The sequence below is a fragment of the Triticum aestivum genome, chromosome 3A, assembly GCF_018294505.1.
Source record: "Triticum aestivum cultivar Chinese Spring chromosome 3A, IWGSC CS RefSeq v2.1, whole genome shotgun sequence".
NCBI classification, from domain to species: Eukaryota; Viridiplantae; Streptophyta; class Magnoliopsida; order Poales; family Poaceae; genus Triticum; species Triticum aestivum.
This window is the reverse complement of record NC_057800.1, coordinates 734,004,232-734,020,523: the sequence shown is the minus strand read 5'-3', so window position 1 is coordinate 734,020,523 and position 16,292 is coordinate 734,004,232. Positions and strand designations below refer to the sequence as shown.

At 42.0% G+C, this 16,292-nt stretch overlaps 1 protein-coding gene across 1 annotated transcript; it reads right to left on the bottom strand.

Annotated features, from left to right (window-relative positions):
* Positions 1-6,864: 6,864 nt before the first annotated feature.
* On the bottom strand, positions 6,865-10,577 carry LOC123063591 (uridylate kinase). The gene is made up of 7 exons (XM_044487424.1): positions 10,280-10,577; positions 9,665-9,812; positions 9,528-9,581; positions 9,180-9,271; positions 8,302-8,528; positions 7,365-7,541; positions 6,865-7,288 (listed from the first exon to the last, which is right to left on the bottom strand). The coding sequence occupies exons 1-7, from the start codon at positions 10,495-10,497 to the stop codon at positions 7,131-7,133; spliced, it is 1,074 nt and encodes a 357-aa protein (XP_044343359.1). The 5' UTR covers positions 10,498-10,577; the 3' UTR covers positions 6,865-7,130.
* Between the last annotated feature and the right edge of the window lie 5,715 nt (positions 10,578-16,292).

The window sequence follows — 16,292 nt, the reverse complement described above, 5'->3', positions numbered from 1 at the left end:
GCAGGCATTCAAAGAAGATTTCTTTCTCTTCTTTCGTAAGAGCGTAGCTGGCAGGAACTTTATACTACTTCGGAGGCATGCCGTCTTTTTCGTGCAAACGTTGCAGGTCCTCCCGTGCCTCAGGTGTATCTTTTGTCTTCTCATACACGCCCAAGAAGCCTAGCAGGTTCACGCAAAGGTTCTTCGTCACGTGCATCACGTTGATTGAGGAGCGGACCTCTAGGTCTTTCCAGTAGGGTAGGTCCCAAAATATAGATTTCTTCTTCCACATGGGTGCGTGTCCCTCAGCGTCATTCGGAACAGCTAGTCCACCGGGACCCTTTCCAAAGATTACGTAGTGTAAATCATTGACCATAGCAAGCACGTGATCACCAGTGCGCATGGCGGGCTTCTTCCGGTGATCTGCCTCGCCTTTGAAATGCTTGCCTTTCTTTCGACATTGATGGTTGGTCGAAAGAAATCGACGATGGCCCAGGTACACATTCTTCCTGCATTTGTCCAGGTATATACTTTCAGTGTCATCTAAACAGTGCGTGCATGCGTAGTATCCTTTGTTTGTCTATCCTGAAAGGTTACTGAGAGCGGTCCAATCGTTGATGGTCACGAACAGCAACGCCTTAAGGTTAACCTCCTGTCTGTGCTCATCCCACGTACGTACACCATTTTCATTCCACAGCTGTAAAAGTTCTTCAACTAATGGCCTTAGGTACACATCAATTTCGTTGCCGGGTTGCTTAGGGCCTTGGATGAGAACTGGCATCATAATGAACTTCCGCTTCATGCACATCCAAGGAGGAAGGTTATACATACATAGAGTCACGGGCCAGGTGTTGTGATTGCTGCTCTGCTCCCCGAAAGGATTAATGCCATCCGCGCTTAAAGCAAACCATACATTCCTTGGGTCCTTTGCAAACTCATCCCAGTGCTTTTTCTCAATTTTTCTCCACTGCGACCCGTCAGGGGGTGCTCTCAACTTCCCATCTTTCTTTCGGTTCTCACTGTGCCATCGCATTAACTTGGCATGCTCTTCGTTTTTGAACAGACGTTTCAACTGTGGTATTATAGGAGCATACCACATCACCTTCGCAGGAACTCTCTTCCTGGGGGGCTCGCCGTCAACATCACCAGGGTCATCTCGTCTGATCTTATACCGCAATGCACCACATACCGGGCATGCGTTCAGATCCTTGTATGCACCGCGGTAGAGGATGCAGTCATTAGGGCATGCATGTATCTTCTCCACCTCCAATCCTAGAGGGCATACGACCTTCTTTGTTGCGTATGTATGTCGGGCAATTCGTTATCCTTTGGAAGCTTCTTCTTCAATATTTTCAGTAGCTTCTCAAATCCTTTGTCAGCCACAGCATTCTCTGCCTTCCACTGCAGCAATTCTAGTACGGTACCGAGCTTTGTGTTGCCATCTTCGCAATTGGGGTATAACCTTTTTTTGTGATCGTCTAACATGCGATCGAACTTCAGCTTCTTCTTTTGACTTTCGCATTGCGTCCTTGCATCGACAATGACCCGACGGAGATCATCATCATCGGACACATCGTTTGGTTCCTCTTGATCTTCAGCAGCTTCACCCGTTGCAGCATCATTGGGCACATCGTCTGGTTCCTCTTGATCTTCACCAGCTCCCCCCGTTGCAGCATCACCGTATTCGGGGGGCACATAGTTGTCATCGTAGTCTTCTTCTTCGCCATCTTCCATCATAACCCCTATTTCTCCGTGCCTCGTCCAAACATTATAGTGTGGCATGAAACCCTTGTAAAGCAGGTGGGAGTGAAGGATTTTCCGGTTAGAGTAAGACCTTGTATTCCCACATTCAGTGCATGGACAACACATAAAACCATTCTGCTTGTTTGCCTCAGCCGCATCGAGAAACTCATGCACGCCCTTAATGTACTCGCGGGTGTGTCTGTCACCGTACATCCATTGCCGGTTCATCTGCGTGCATTATATATAATTAAGTGTCCAAATTAATAGAAGTTCATCATCACATTAAAACCAAAGTGCACACATAGTTCTCATCTAACAACATATAGCTCTCCAGAGCATCTAATTAATTAAACCATATATTGAAACTATGTAAAACATTTTAATGCGAAAACAAATGCGATCATAATCGCAACCAAGGTAACAATTGATCCAACGGCATAATGATACCAAGCCTCGGTATGAATGGCATATTTTCTAATCTTTCTAATCTTCAAGCGCATTGCATCCATCTTGATCTTGTGATCATCGACGACATCCGCAACATGCAACTCCAATATCATCTTCTCCTCCTCATTTTTTTTATTTTTTCCTTCAACAAATTGTTTTCTTCTTCAACTAAATTTAACCTCTCGACAATAGGGTCGGTTGGCATTTCCGATTCACATACATCCTAGATAAATAAAATCTATGTCACGTTGGTCGGCATAATTTTCATAAACAATAAATGAACCAATAGTTATAAAGATAATATACATACCACATCCGAATCATAGACAGGACGAGGGCCGACGGGGGCGGATACCAAAACCATCGCACTATATAAGATGCAATAATAAATGTAAGAAAATGATACAAGTATCTATCTAAACATACAAGTAAGAATATTTTCCTTTCAGAAAGAAGATAAGAACAAGAGGCTCACCATGGTGGTGTCAGTGATGAGATCGGCGCGGGTGATCGACGGCGGTGAAGACGGGGACAGGGCGTGACGGACCGCTAAATCTAGACAAATCTCGAGGAAAATGGAGCTTGGAGGTCGAGCTTCGAGACGAGAAAGCTTAAGTAGTGTGGCTCGGGCATTCCATCGAACACCTCATGTGCATAGGAGGTGAGCTAGAGCACCACAAAGCCCTCTCCCCCTCGGCCAGAGAAAAACAGAGCACTGGGGTGCTCTGCTCGCGAGCGAGGGGTATATATAGGGGCCTCATTGGTCCCGGTTGGTGACATGAGCCGGGACTAAAGGGGAGCCTTTGGTCCCGCTTCAAGCCACGAACCGGGACCAATGGTGGTGGGCCAGGAGCGAGGCCCATTGGTCCCGGTTCATCCCACTAACCGGGACCAAAAGGTCCAGATAAACCGGGACCAATGGCCCACGTGGCCCAGCCGGCCCCCTGGGCTCACGAACCAGGACCAATGCCCACATTGGTCCCGGTTCTGGACTGAACCGGGACTAATGGGCTGACCCGGCCTGGACCAAAGCCCTTTTCTACTAGTGATCGCAGATGTCATCATGCGAGTGCTGATAAAATCCTAGGGTTGATATGTTCACCTACTGCAGCATAGTAAATAGATCTCAATCTTTTGAAAAACAAAACCTCATCCACATTATCATGTGGCTTTATTTTTATTTCTACTGTTTTGAAATCACATAGTCTTGCTTACAAATTCGGTTAGTACCAAATTATGGCATATAGTTTAGAACTTGTCTCTTCAAAGGACATGAGTATTATTTGGGTCCTCTTAGACTATTGTTGGAGCGTAGAATAATGCAGTATGGTCTGTTTTGGACAATGAAAAACATGAGGTTAATGAAGTTATGCGGATTGTACGGATAAGCCCCGCACGTGAAATGATTATCATTTGGCACAATGCCTTGTTGCATGGAGTTAATGTGCCTTTATGAGTCACATGAAATTATCTTGTGAGCACCTACAAATCCTATGTTTGGTAGCTTCACCTACCATGGTGTAGTGAATATATCACCACCCATCTGGAGAGATAGGAATGATTGCTGTGATATGACCTTTGTTTCATATTTTAGATCTATTTTTGCTATAGAAGTAGATGTTACTACCTTCACAAAAAAATGTCGAATAGAGAACATATCCACATTACCATGTGGCTTTTTTTTCAGAATTTTGAAACCACATTGTCTCTTCCACCAGTTCCAAAGTTATGGCATATAGATTATAAACTTTGTCCTTCAGGGGAGGGGAGTTTTATCTTTGGTCCTATTGGACTATCGAGGGTGGAATGAACGATGAAGATGCATTAGGTTAATGAAGTTATGTGGGTCGTATGAAAACAATGCATTGACTCGTGAAATCGATATGGGTGTTTCGTATGATGCCTTGTCATGAAGAGTTAATGCATCTTTTTGTGTCACGTGAAATCATCTCACAGGCGCTGACCAGGGTTGATATCTCCACCCACCATAGTGTAGTGAATAGATTATCACCCATGTGGAGGGAAAGAAACGATATTATTGCGAGATGTCCTTTGTTTCATATTTTAGAAGAATTATTTCACAACAAAAAGTGTATGTTATTACTTTCAAGCATTTACTGCATTTACTGTTTTTGAATCTTATAAAGGAGAACCCTGTCCACTTTAGCACTCAACTTTTTCTTTTTCTTTTCCAAAGTTTGAAATCGCATCTTCCCCCTCACTGAACCTTTGTGTTAAGTGTTTTTTTCTCCAAGGGAATCTTTCTTTACTCCTTTTAGATTAGAGTCAAGGTAGAATACTGTAGGAAGTTATACCGTGACTGATGGAACCACCTCACTGGCACAAGAAATGCTTGAAATATCAAATGTCATGTACGTTTTCTACTGAAAATTACATTTACTTTTGGGCAACTTGTTAATTACTACTTCCAAAAAGATGTGGGTCATTTGGAAAACAGACATGTGCTCCATGGTACTTTGCAGATTCTCCGGTAAGTCCAAATTTTGTACTCCCTCCATGGTATTGTACCACCACAAACATTGGACATTCTCTTTTCTTAGGCCCACATGCGAGTCACACATGGACGGCACATTTGAGGGCACATATGTAATATCAAATGGCATTGCTCTTGATCTTGTAAATATTATCTACGTTTTTAAAAATAAAATATACTGTTTGGACCTCGCAAAAATTTTCCAGTAAAGAAAATAGAGAGGAAAACAAGAGGAGCGTTTTGGAGGACGAGCACCATGAAGCTCGGAATCTCAGCCAGTTGTTCGTCTTTCGGGATGTGTGTATAGTGGATTTTCAGTTGTATACTGGCGCCAGTCAGCAGAAAATACAGAGGTGCCGTGGAGTAGTATGTTAGCTTTCTACATGGATTGCGGGTGGGTTGTATGATTGAAAGAACACTATGTGCCTCCTGGGGGCATTTAAAGCTGGTATGAACGGCTCGCTTACATTTCGTTGTTGTTCGCCGCGCTGCACATCTGCTTGACTGGCGCACTAGTTGCCTAGTCAGCACCTAACTACTACGAAATACTTGAAAATAAAAAACTATTATGCTAATAGCACACCATACGAAGGTAAAAAGAAACTAGCACACCATAAGTTGTTTCTGTTTTTTTAAGTTGGCGTTGTTTCTATTTGTGGTAGCACACCACATGTGTATGTGTGCACGATTAAGAAAAATGTGCATGAAAAAACTTCTTTCCCACATACTCCCTTCGTTTCTAAATATTTGCCTTTCTAGAGATTTCAATGAGTGACTACATACGAAGCAAAATGAGTGAATCTAGGCATACTCTAAAATATGTCTATATACATCCGTATGTGGTATTCCATTTGAAATCTCAAAAAAGACAAATATTTAGGAACAGAGGGAATATAAATTTTTGAAGAAAAAATAATTAGTTCTATATTGCAAGAATAAAAGTATTCGCGTATTTATACAAAATTATGCAATTTTGAAAATTTGGTCACATATTATTAAAGTACACGATGAAAACTTTTTAAAATACACGCTAAACAATTTCTAGATACATGGCATACGTTTTTTAAATATTCAGTTAACAATTTTTAAGAATACAATGACCATTTTTAAATACACGTTGAACATTTTGTAAATGTGCACGACACAAAATTATAAAATACATGACTAACATTTTTTTGTTCGTCGTACATGAATTTTACATGTACGGTTCATGGTAGTAGCTCAAACCAGCAAAAAAAAATTTGTTCACCATACAGGAATTTTACATGTACTGTCTAGGTGGGTTTATCCGAAGAGTTCTCTAAATCGTATGAGTCGCCCGATAGCGGGTGGGCTACCATGTGATCAACTCCCACTACAGTGGTTGGGTTTCTGTACCTTTTTCTCCCCTTTAATATACGATATGCACTCTCGTGCGTATTTGAGAAAATGAATTTTACATGTGTGCTTCTAATATGAATATGAAAACTTGACGTGTAGTATAGTTATGTGGCGAGTCCTATCTGAATTTCAATTTTCTTTTTGTAATTTTCCTGCTTGTTAGAGGACGATAATTTAAGTGGCATCACCGACGGCATCAAATCTCAAGATGCACTAAGATACTTTCCGATGCATGGAACATATGTGGTGCCCCCGGTGCAAATGATGCTACCGGTCAACATGGAATTCACAATTTTACACACGGATGCCGGCTGAACGGCGAATTGCCAACAACATTTGTTAGTTTTACACGAGTACAAAAAACATATATAAAAGTTATTCGCTCATGAAAACACTATATTTTCTGTGCTTCGCTGATTATTTCGTATTTTCTATGCAGATCATCATGATCATTCCAGAAAGTCTGAATTTTTTTAGTCCAACTACCCGAACAAATTTTAAAAGAAAATTGCGGAAAAAAAATCGAAGGAAAGTGCATATGTAGAGCTCTTTTTTTTCTGATGTGTTGATGTGCTTGCACACCAAAGGAACATCGCCGCACTGATTGGCACGTGACGCATATGCCGTGCATGTACAGCAAGGACTTGGGATGAGCTTGCGTACTTGTAGAAGTGCGGTGCACTGCACACTGTCGCTGAATACGACATAAAATATATTACTGACAACCTGAATACATGCAATAAATATGATCTATGGCCTGATCACGAAGCATGTTGGTGGCCCAGATACCGAGCTCCATGCAGCTCGAGCGCCATCAGGCATTTTCGGAGGAAAACAGGCTAGAAACCCTCACCTTCTGTTGCTCACCAATACCATCAGGAGCAATAGAAGTATTATTTAGGTTCAGCCACCATACATGCCACAGGAGACTACTCCTACATTCTATCATACACAGCATAGCAGCAGTTTTCTGCGAATTTTTATGTCCACAGTGGTTTCTCTTCTTCGAGTATTACAATTAAACCGGTACTACTTGGATAGCTAATCTATTCTATAATCCAGCTAGAGAGACAGACAGCTCTTGGATTCACCACTCACTGACCAAGACCTTGTCTTCTTGATCAAGTGAACCCTCCGTGCTTTCGCGATATTCCAGATTCCTTGTGCAGCCTATGAAGGTACCGACCTTCTCGCCGACGATGGCTTTCGCGATGTTGCCAGTGTTTTGGAGGTTGAACACGACAACTGCAAAATTAAGCACCAAGATTAAAATCGACGATCGGAAACAGTAAGAGGCCTCAGAAACCGATATCCACCGTACCAGGAATGTTGTTCTCTTGGCATAGTGTGACGGCAGTCATGTCCATTACCGAGAGGTCTCTTGAGATAACCTCGTTATAGCTCACTGTCTCAAGAATGCGGGCATTTGGGTTATGCTTGGGGTTCGCATCATACACACCATCAACATTTGTTGCCTTGAGCACTACCTCTGCATTGACTATACACATAATACAAGACGAATGGTCAAGGCAAAATAAACAAAGACAAAAGTTACTATTCAAACAGTACTGTTCATTTCAAAAATAGCATATACCTCATAATAATATGTTTCTATAGGCACAACACAGATTGTGATTTATCACTGTTTATGTAAAGAAATTAGTAAACACACTATAACTAGAGGCCAACAGTGTTGCCCATGGGTTAGCACAGTACTGTAGATCTGTACTGTGTGGTTGTTTTTTTGCTAAACGTTGTGCTGGCCTGCGTGCTGGGCCAAGTTGACCATGATTGTAACCATACTGCTATTCACTAATTAATTAAAAAAAGGTAAATACACTGTAACTGTCCCAGAAAAATTGAAGCTAGAACAAGAAACCAGCTTAAATAGATGCATTGTTTCTCTAACCTATTTGTTGGACTGTCATTTTTCATTTTCAACTTAATACGCACAGGGATCTTCATTAATACTTAATATATTTAATACATCATCAAATAAACTCAGTGGAGTGCTTATGTGGGTAATCATGTAGTCCCATTACCCACAATTGCAAGGAGCATGACAATTAATAAGATGCAAAAAATACACTGAATGTTTCACGGTATTACATATATGTAGCTAAACCTATGGCACCAGAAGACACTGGACTATCAAGAACCATTCATAAGCACCAGTTTTTCCATGTGAAAGAAATTTCTCCAACTTTTAATGATTAAAGCGGTTCATACTGCATAGCGAAGATTAAGGACAAACTCACTTTCTGCACAACGGAGAGCAGCAGCTGTATCAGTTGTAAAGAATGGGTTCCCTGTCCCAGCAGCAAATATAACAACTCTTCCTTTCTCTAAATGCCTGATTGCTCTTCGGCGTATGTATGGTTCTGCAACTTCTGAAATACGGAATGCAGTTTGGACACGGGTCGGTATCCCAATGCTCTCCATTGTTGCTTGAAGAAATATTGCATTCATCACAGTGGCCATCATACTGAATTGGGGGAAAGCAGGAAAAAGGTTGCACGATCAAATTCAGCCCCAAATTATTTATTATAACGACAAATCATGTGGTTACTTAACAATAAATGTCTTTGTAACAAAAATAATAATGGACAGAAACTAGGTTATAAATTACAGGTGGCCTTGAGTTTGCACAAAAATGTAGACAATATATAGTCATGGACTAAATGGTTTGTAAGATGCAATTATAGTTACACTCAGTTAAGTTAATTAGTCAATGGAAATACCTAGGATGTGCTTACGTGATGGGTACGGTGACCATGATGCTACAAATATTATACTAGCCAAAAAGTTGGCATGAATTATGGTTTGTAAGATGCAATTATAGTTACATTCAGTTGATTATTGAAATGAAATTCTTGTTCTAGCAGATATAAATGTGCTTCCATAATGGGCACAATGAACCATAATAGAACAAACATTAAACTGGCCAAATAGTTGGCACGAATTAAATAACAAGCATGCTCTGCTCCTACCAAAATGTGTTGATATTGCATGGCTCGAGCTCATAGCACATCTCATGGCATTTGAACTTCTTTTCTAGGCTATTTGGCAGCTGACCAGAGGTTGATATAATTATTTAATACTGCAGTTTACAACAGACATGGAGTATGATTCATACCCGATGTAATCTGCAGAGGAGCGGTCAAGACCACTACATCCAGCCCAAGAGGCCCCACGGAAGATATTGCCACCACCAACAACAATAGCAACCTGCAATTACTCTCCTTTTAAATGTATACAGCACATTCTACTAGAGAAGACAAGAGAAACATATACACATAACATGAGAACTCTGGCTTGGAATGCATTGCAATTGAAGTGTTGAATTAATACCATCAGACCGAAACACCCCAAATTCACTTCATTTGGTTTCAGTCTATCTATTTGGAACGAAGTAGTTTCATTGTTCATAAACGTAATCCAATAAATAACCAGCAAAAAAATGAAGGCAGCACGGATGGCACACCTCTACGCCTAGTTTGGTGACGGAAGCAACCTCTCTTGCAATTGCCATTGTAACCTGCAGCAGACCACATAATTACATGATGTACACACACATGAACCGTTTAAATTGAAACATACAGCACCAAAAAGAAGCCTCACCTTTGGGTCAATGTTTTCTGTATGATCTCCGGCAAGCGCTTCGCCGCTAACCTTTAGCAAAACCCTTTGCCATTTATATGGCCTTTTAGACCTGGAGCTTTCATCAAGCATAAGGCCGCTGAACTGTGGCATCAGTGATGCCTGACTTCTGTCAAATGAAAGAGGGCAGGGTGCATCATGAAAGTGTTAAACATGAAAGTGCTTCAACCGAATGAAATCGACAGGCAAGCAGCTAATTGCATCAGGACCTAGAGAGAAGTCGCAATTGATATGCCATATTGACAACAAATACAGCGCAATTGATATGTGTGTAGGAGGCCACTACCGACCCAGATAAGCTGCCTCTGGATGGCCGCGAGCATGATTCCACACCGTCGATTCAGGGGCCTGACCGCTACTGATATTATCTAGTACAATATGTAGCCTATCAGTGACACCGTCCGCTACAGCTAACTTATCCGGCCTCGACTCTCCAGAGGAACAGGCACGACGCGGATGCATTCCGTCGAACACCCCGCCGGCGCACTCGCCACGGCGACATTAGGCCAGAGTGCGCGGCCTTGCCGGGAAAACAATGGAAAAACAAACCGCGCGAGGGATGGCGGGGCCGCGTACCCGTTACCGGAGTAGGAGCCGTTGCCGTTGCCGTTGCTGGAGTCGGCGGCGGCTGCGGCGGCGATGACGGAGGCGCGCGAGGGCGCGGCGGCGAGGGAGAGGAGGGGGCGGCGCCGGAGCAACGCCGGCGAGGAGGAGGGCAGGGAGGCAGCGGGCTGGGGCGAGGGCAGGCGCAGGCGGAGGAGGGAGGAGGGGGGCACGCCGGCGGCGGCCGCCATGGTGGCCGGAGGGAGTGAGGAGGATGGGAATGGGAATGGGAATTGCTCCACGCGAGCGAGCGAGAGATATTTTTTTGAACCGGACGGAATCGGATAGCGGTCCGTGCCCGTGCGTGCCTTCGCTTTCGCCGGGGTCGGAGCCGGGCCAGCTGGACCGTTGACGGGCCAAGAGAGCGGCCCAGCGCCCAGCAAGGCCCAAACGCCACGGATTTTTCTGTTTCAGAAAAACTTCTGTCTTTTGCTAAAAAAACTTATCTCTTACAGCTAAAAATAATTTTTGTCATGGAAGTTATGCTTGAAATTTATATACGTGATTCTTCCTCGACGGGCACGGCAGCTATTTCCTCTACTGGTTTTTATGCCAGTTCCTATCTGGCGCTTGGCACACCGGTTAACATGCTAAGGTATAACACACTCACATCTCCCATTCGTGTAGTTTATATATGGACCGGCTTATGTGGATTTTTCTAACCGGTTTTGGGAGCCGTCTAATAGGTTCCATCGGTTTTTTCTTGGGATGGATTTTACTTGAATTTTTTAGGTCGAATTTTGTTCAGTTTTTCTTTTTTATTATTTTTAAATCCTTTTTTATCATTTCATTGTTAATTTTAATGAACTGTATTTATCATTTTTGTGAACATCTATGAAAATTGCGAAATATTTTTTAAAATTTTGTAAAAACTTTCAAACCATGAACGTTTTTAAAATTTCATGAACAATTCTCAAATCCAAGATCTTTTTTGTTTCACATTTTTTAGTATTTTTTAACTTTGCAAGTTTTTCAAATCTATGAACTTTTATAAAATGTTGAATACTTTCCAACTCATGAACATTTTTTCAACTTTTTGTGAATTCTTTTCGAATTCAGGATTTTTTCAAATGCATGAACTTCTTAAAATTAACAAACATTTTTTAAAACTGTGATGTTTTTGTAAGAAATTCGTGGAGTTTTAATAAGTCAACAGACAATAGTCAACGGTCAGATATCAAAGGTCATCGGTCAACTATTAGGACGCATTTTTCTAGAAGCAACTGTCAGAACGCACGTTCGCTAGCTAGCGGGCACAAAAGGCGCTAGGGAGGAGGTCTTAGTATTTACGATAGCCTCACCTTAGTGCGTTTCAGAAAGCTTCTATGGATCAGTTTGGTTTTTAAAAGCTGTCATGTTATTTTTTTTGTTTTTCCCCTGTTGTGATTTTCTTATCAGTTTTAATGGTTGTCATTGGCTTTCTTCGGTTGTTTTTTTGTTTTCTTCCGGGTTTTCATTTTTTCCTTTTTTTTTGAAATACTTGTGAAATTTTTCCATACACATTGTTAATTATTAATATAGGCTTAAAAGAATTATGATATAGGATGACCATTTGTCAAATATATTCTAAATGGATATTTGATTTTTTTAAGAAATAAATATTCAACATTTAAAAATGTAGTGAACATTTTATTGAAATAAACAAAAAAAGTTAAATTACATGAACATCTTTTTAAAATGTACAAACATTTCCCATAATATCACAAAAATATTCTTGGCACCCGTAACATTTTTTATAGAATGTCAGAAACATTTTTTTGAATGGTATGGAAATATTTTTTGAAACTACGCCAATATTATTACGTTTGATAAATATTTCAAAACTCTGATGAACATATTTTTTAAATGTCGAACATATTAAACTATGCCAACATTTTTTACATTGGATAAGCTGCTTCTAAAATTGAATACTTTCATTGAATGAGAAATCTATATCTATATCTATATTTATATCTATATTTATATCTATATCTACTAATAAAGGGGCTATTGCTTCTTACCACCGTAATTTCGTCTGTTTTTCGTCCGTCATCGTCCGTCCACTTCGCTCATATTTTTTCTATATATCCGAGGTGGTACTAATCTATCTATCTATACCATGAAAACCTTTTCGTTGCCGCTGAGAAAATTCATATGTTGCTCGGCTGGGCCTGCGACCATCAATGGGGCCATGTCTACTTGGGCCTTCAGCTCCTGCCTCGCTAGCGTAATCAGTAAACTAGGGCAATCTTTTCTCAAAAAAAAAGTAAACTAGGGCAATCAATCAAATTGTATTAGTAACGACGAATCAACCTGTGGTTGAGTTGGTTAGGTAGACAGTGGTATCCCCAACCCACCAGGGTTCAAATCCTGGTAATCGCATTATTTCTGGATTTATTTCAGGATTTCCGGCGATGCGCTTTCAGTGGGAGGAGACGTTCCTGTCGACGATGAGGCGCCTACGGTGACTTCGTAAATCTCAAGATGATATGCCGGCTCAGTCTCTCGAAGGTGCTCATAGGGGTAGGGATGTGCGTGTGTGCATTCATAGGGGTGCGTGTATGCGCGTGTATATGAGCGCTTGTGTCTGTACTGATGCTCAAAAAAAATTGTATTAGTAACGGACTCATGCAGTCAATCGGGAAAGACCCGGTTCTCTGCATCGATATAAAGTGTCTAGGGCACATCTAGATATACTCTAGTTATTGCACATCTAAGTGAGTGAATCAAGCATAAAGAGAAAAAGAAAAAAAAAGAAAATATTTACACGAATCTTAATGTGAGATCAATGACATATGACTTAGATGTGCAATACTTATGGCACATCTAGATGTGCTTTAACAAAACTGCGATATAAACTAGGGCACCTGACTCCACGATCAAACTGCACGCTCGCACCGATACCGATCGCGCTCATGGCGACTCCGCCAAATATGCGGAGGGAAGGAGTACAACTTTTCCCCTCTTCGATGGTAACGCTCGCGATGTCGCATAATTGATGGAGATAGGAGGGAGACCCCCGGCTGGAAGGGTGGGAGGAGGCGATCGTCCACCTCGATCTGTGCCCCGAGCCAGGAGGTTGTGCAGATCCTGGGCTCGATCGTCCTCCTCTTATGGCACGAGGCTGGTCGCCTGACTCCCCTCTGATCCCGCTAAAACAACTGGCGCTTCTTTTATCGTGCGTGGCCTATGGCGCACGCACAACCACGAGTACGGACTACGGAGGAGTTCACCACCAGCTCCTCCAAATCAGAGCTCGATGGCTGTTGATCGACGGAACAGGTCCGGGTAAGCGCGTTGTTGCAAGTCGTGAAGGAAACAGACGCGTTGTACCAACATCGCCAACCACCCGCTCCACCTATTCCAAATCTGGCGTGGTGGCGCGGATGGGGGACGACCATTGCCTGCAGTCCTGCACCATCAAGGGAGAAGACAGCCCGGAAGATGGATTAGCGCATGTAGCAACATCCCTGGAGGATGCCTGTGTGGCAACACGGGGGTATATCTGGACAAGGCTAATGTTCTGCTCAGTTTGTCTCGCTTCTGCTATGTATTATATTAACAATTTTCGGATCACATTTCACAAGAACGACATTGTTAGATATTGATTTCTTATTTGCATATTGTTTAGGTTTCAATGGATTTGATTTTGACAGTTACACGCCTACGCCTTGGTGGAAGTTCTACTGCTACTTCTGAGAAGATTAGGTTCTGGTGATTGACAATTAGGTTGAACACAGACACATTTGTTTCTAGAATGTTGCACTCTTGTTGTATGCAAAATAAACTATTGTACTCTACTAAACTGAATCTGTGCAATGGTTGTTGACTAGCAAAGTTTGTTCAAAGGCTTTCCATTTTATTTCCATCCTTTGAACCATAATCAAGAGATTTTGTGGAGTTATTTGAGTTGATTCATCCTATAACTTCTTGTTTATTGTCATATGACGAAGTACGAAATATGATACTATAATCTGTAATTTTCATAAAGCAAACACATGGGTTTTCTCTAGCTTGATGTCCAATTTTCTGTGAGCATAAGTTTTGTAGGTGTAACAAAACATACAAGATGCCTGTGGTGCATGACACATCCTCACGTTTTCATACGTTTTCCCAGCAATGGAGCATGGGCGTTGAGCTAAAGAGATAAATGTCAAATTTATCGATTGAATAATGTGAACATTTGCATACTAATGTAATTTGGAGTATGTTAGTACAATTATTGTAGTTATTATATTCTCAGTAGTTTGATTTGAAGGCGCTATTTTTTCATCCCGTTGCAACGCACGGGCACTTTTGCTAGTGTCATAAAGATTTTCAAACACGTGAATTTTCATGAATGGTATCAAACATGTTTTTTTATTTACGTAGTTATTTTCCCTACATTTTAAAATGTAAAAGACAAGGGACAAGTGTTGGTGGCCTCGTCCCCAATAAAGGTCACAACAATTAGGGTTCACATTTAGTAACCACATAAAGAAAAATTTGAAGAAAACAAGAGAGAAGTACAACCAGGATATCTTGGGATTAGTTTCATGAAAGCTAGCAAAACATCTTCTTTGGCCAGCTGCCAATCGGAAGTGGTGGCGCATCCATGCATGTGGATGAGCTACCTGAAGGGGATCAACCGAGACGAAAGGGTGATATGTTTTTTTAGACAGGAAATGATAGTACTGTCGTGGAATTGTCACGGCAGATGTCCTAGAGCCAGGACTTAGTTGTAGGGCCATCACACTAGAAAGCTTAAAGGGGTTAATCGGGACAAAGGACACGAGAGGGTTTTATAGTAGTTCGACCCCTTACGATGAAGGTAAAAGCCTACGTCTAGTTGGGGTTGGTATTGCTGGGGTTTCGATCACCAAGGGGCTCAACTCGCCAGCTTGGTTATCGATTTGTTGTTTCTTGCCCTAAGCCGCCACCGGATCGTCCCCTGGTATACATGGGTTGACGCCTGGTGGCCTACAGAGTCCCGGCCGGCTCATAATCGTGTCCGGCTCGGTGGCTTCCTTTACATGCCTTTCTTTACAAGTCTTTCCTTACATACGGGGGTTTACAATATCAGGCCTTAAGCCGCCTCCAGACCCTTGGGCCTTCTATAAGGTTTAATAAACTATCGTCTTGAATGTTTACTGGGCTTCTTGCGTAACCCGCCATTGGGGTTGACCTGACCCCTCCTGGGCGGGTCATGACTGATAGTAATATCCCCAACATTAGGCCCCAGGTTGACTTTAAATTTCATTCTTTGTCAATCTTCAATACTTAGACAAAAATCCATCTTCTTATCTTCGTTGAAGTTTTCGTAACCCGCCGTGACGTCATCTCTTGAAAACGCAAAGAACTTTCATGACGTCATCTCCCAACGGATCTTTTATCTTTAATGCTTCCCGAGAATCGAGGCGTCTGTGTAGCTAGATAACCATTATTCGGCTCTCCTTGATTTGCGCGCCCGTCTGTTCACATCTTTCCTTATAAATAGGCATGCCTCGGCCTTCTCATTCTCCTCTCTTGCTCCGTCTTCTTCCTCTCGCAAACCCCCTGCTGCTCGAGCTCTGCCGCCGCCGCGCCTCATCTCCGTCTCCGTCGACTTTGGCCGCTGCATCAACCCGAACCGATCCAGAGAGACCGTGGCGACCTCCGCAGAAAACCTGCAACCGTAAGTGTTCTCTCCTTTGTTTCTCAGATCTGCATTAGGGTTTCCGAGCTCCTGTGTGTTCTCCATATTTCATCGTAGTTCTTCCACCGCAAGCCTTTTCTGATCCAAAAAGCTATATATATGCTCGCGCGGTAGTGTTTTTGTACCTCTTCTTGATCCACAGATCCCTTTTTCTGATTCAAAGGCTGCTTTAGAACTTTCAGACTCCTCTGCACTAAACTTTTTAGGTCTAGAATTTTTTTCCCATTTTGAATAGCCATTTGATCTGGAATAATACCAAACAATTTAGGAAACTTGTTTGTCTCAACACTTAGCTTAATTTGCCTTCCTCAAATATCTATAGTCATGGTGGCT

Coding starts and splice junctions, on each gene's coding strand:
- LOC123063591 (XM_044487424.1), bottom strand. CDS start 10,497: ATGGCGGCCGCCGCCGGCGTGCCCCCCTCCTCCCTCCTCCGCCTGCGC. Junction 9,272..9,527: donor TCACCAAACTAGGCGTAGAG/GTGTGCCATCCG, acceptor GAGTAATTGCAG/GTTGCTATTGTTGTTGGTGG. Junction 7,542..8,301: donor TGCTCTCCGTTGTGCAGAAA/GTGAGTTTGTCC, acceptor TTATGTGTATAG/TCAATGCAGAGGTAGTGCTC.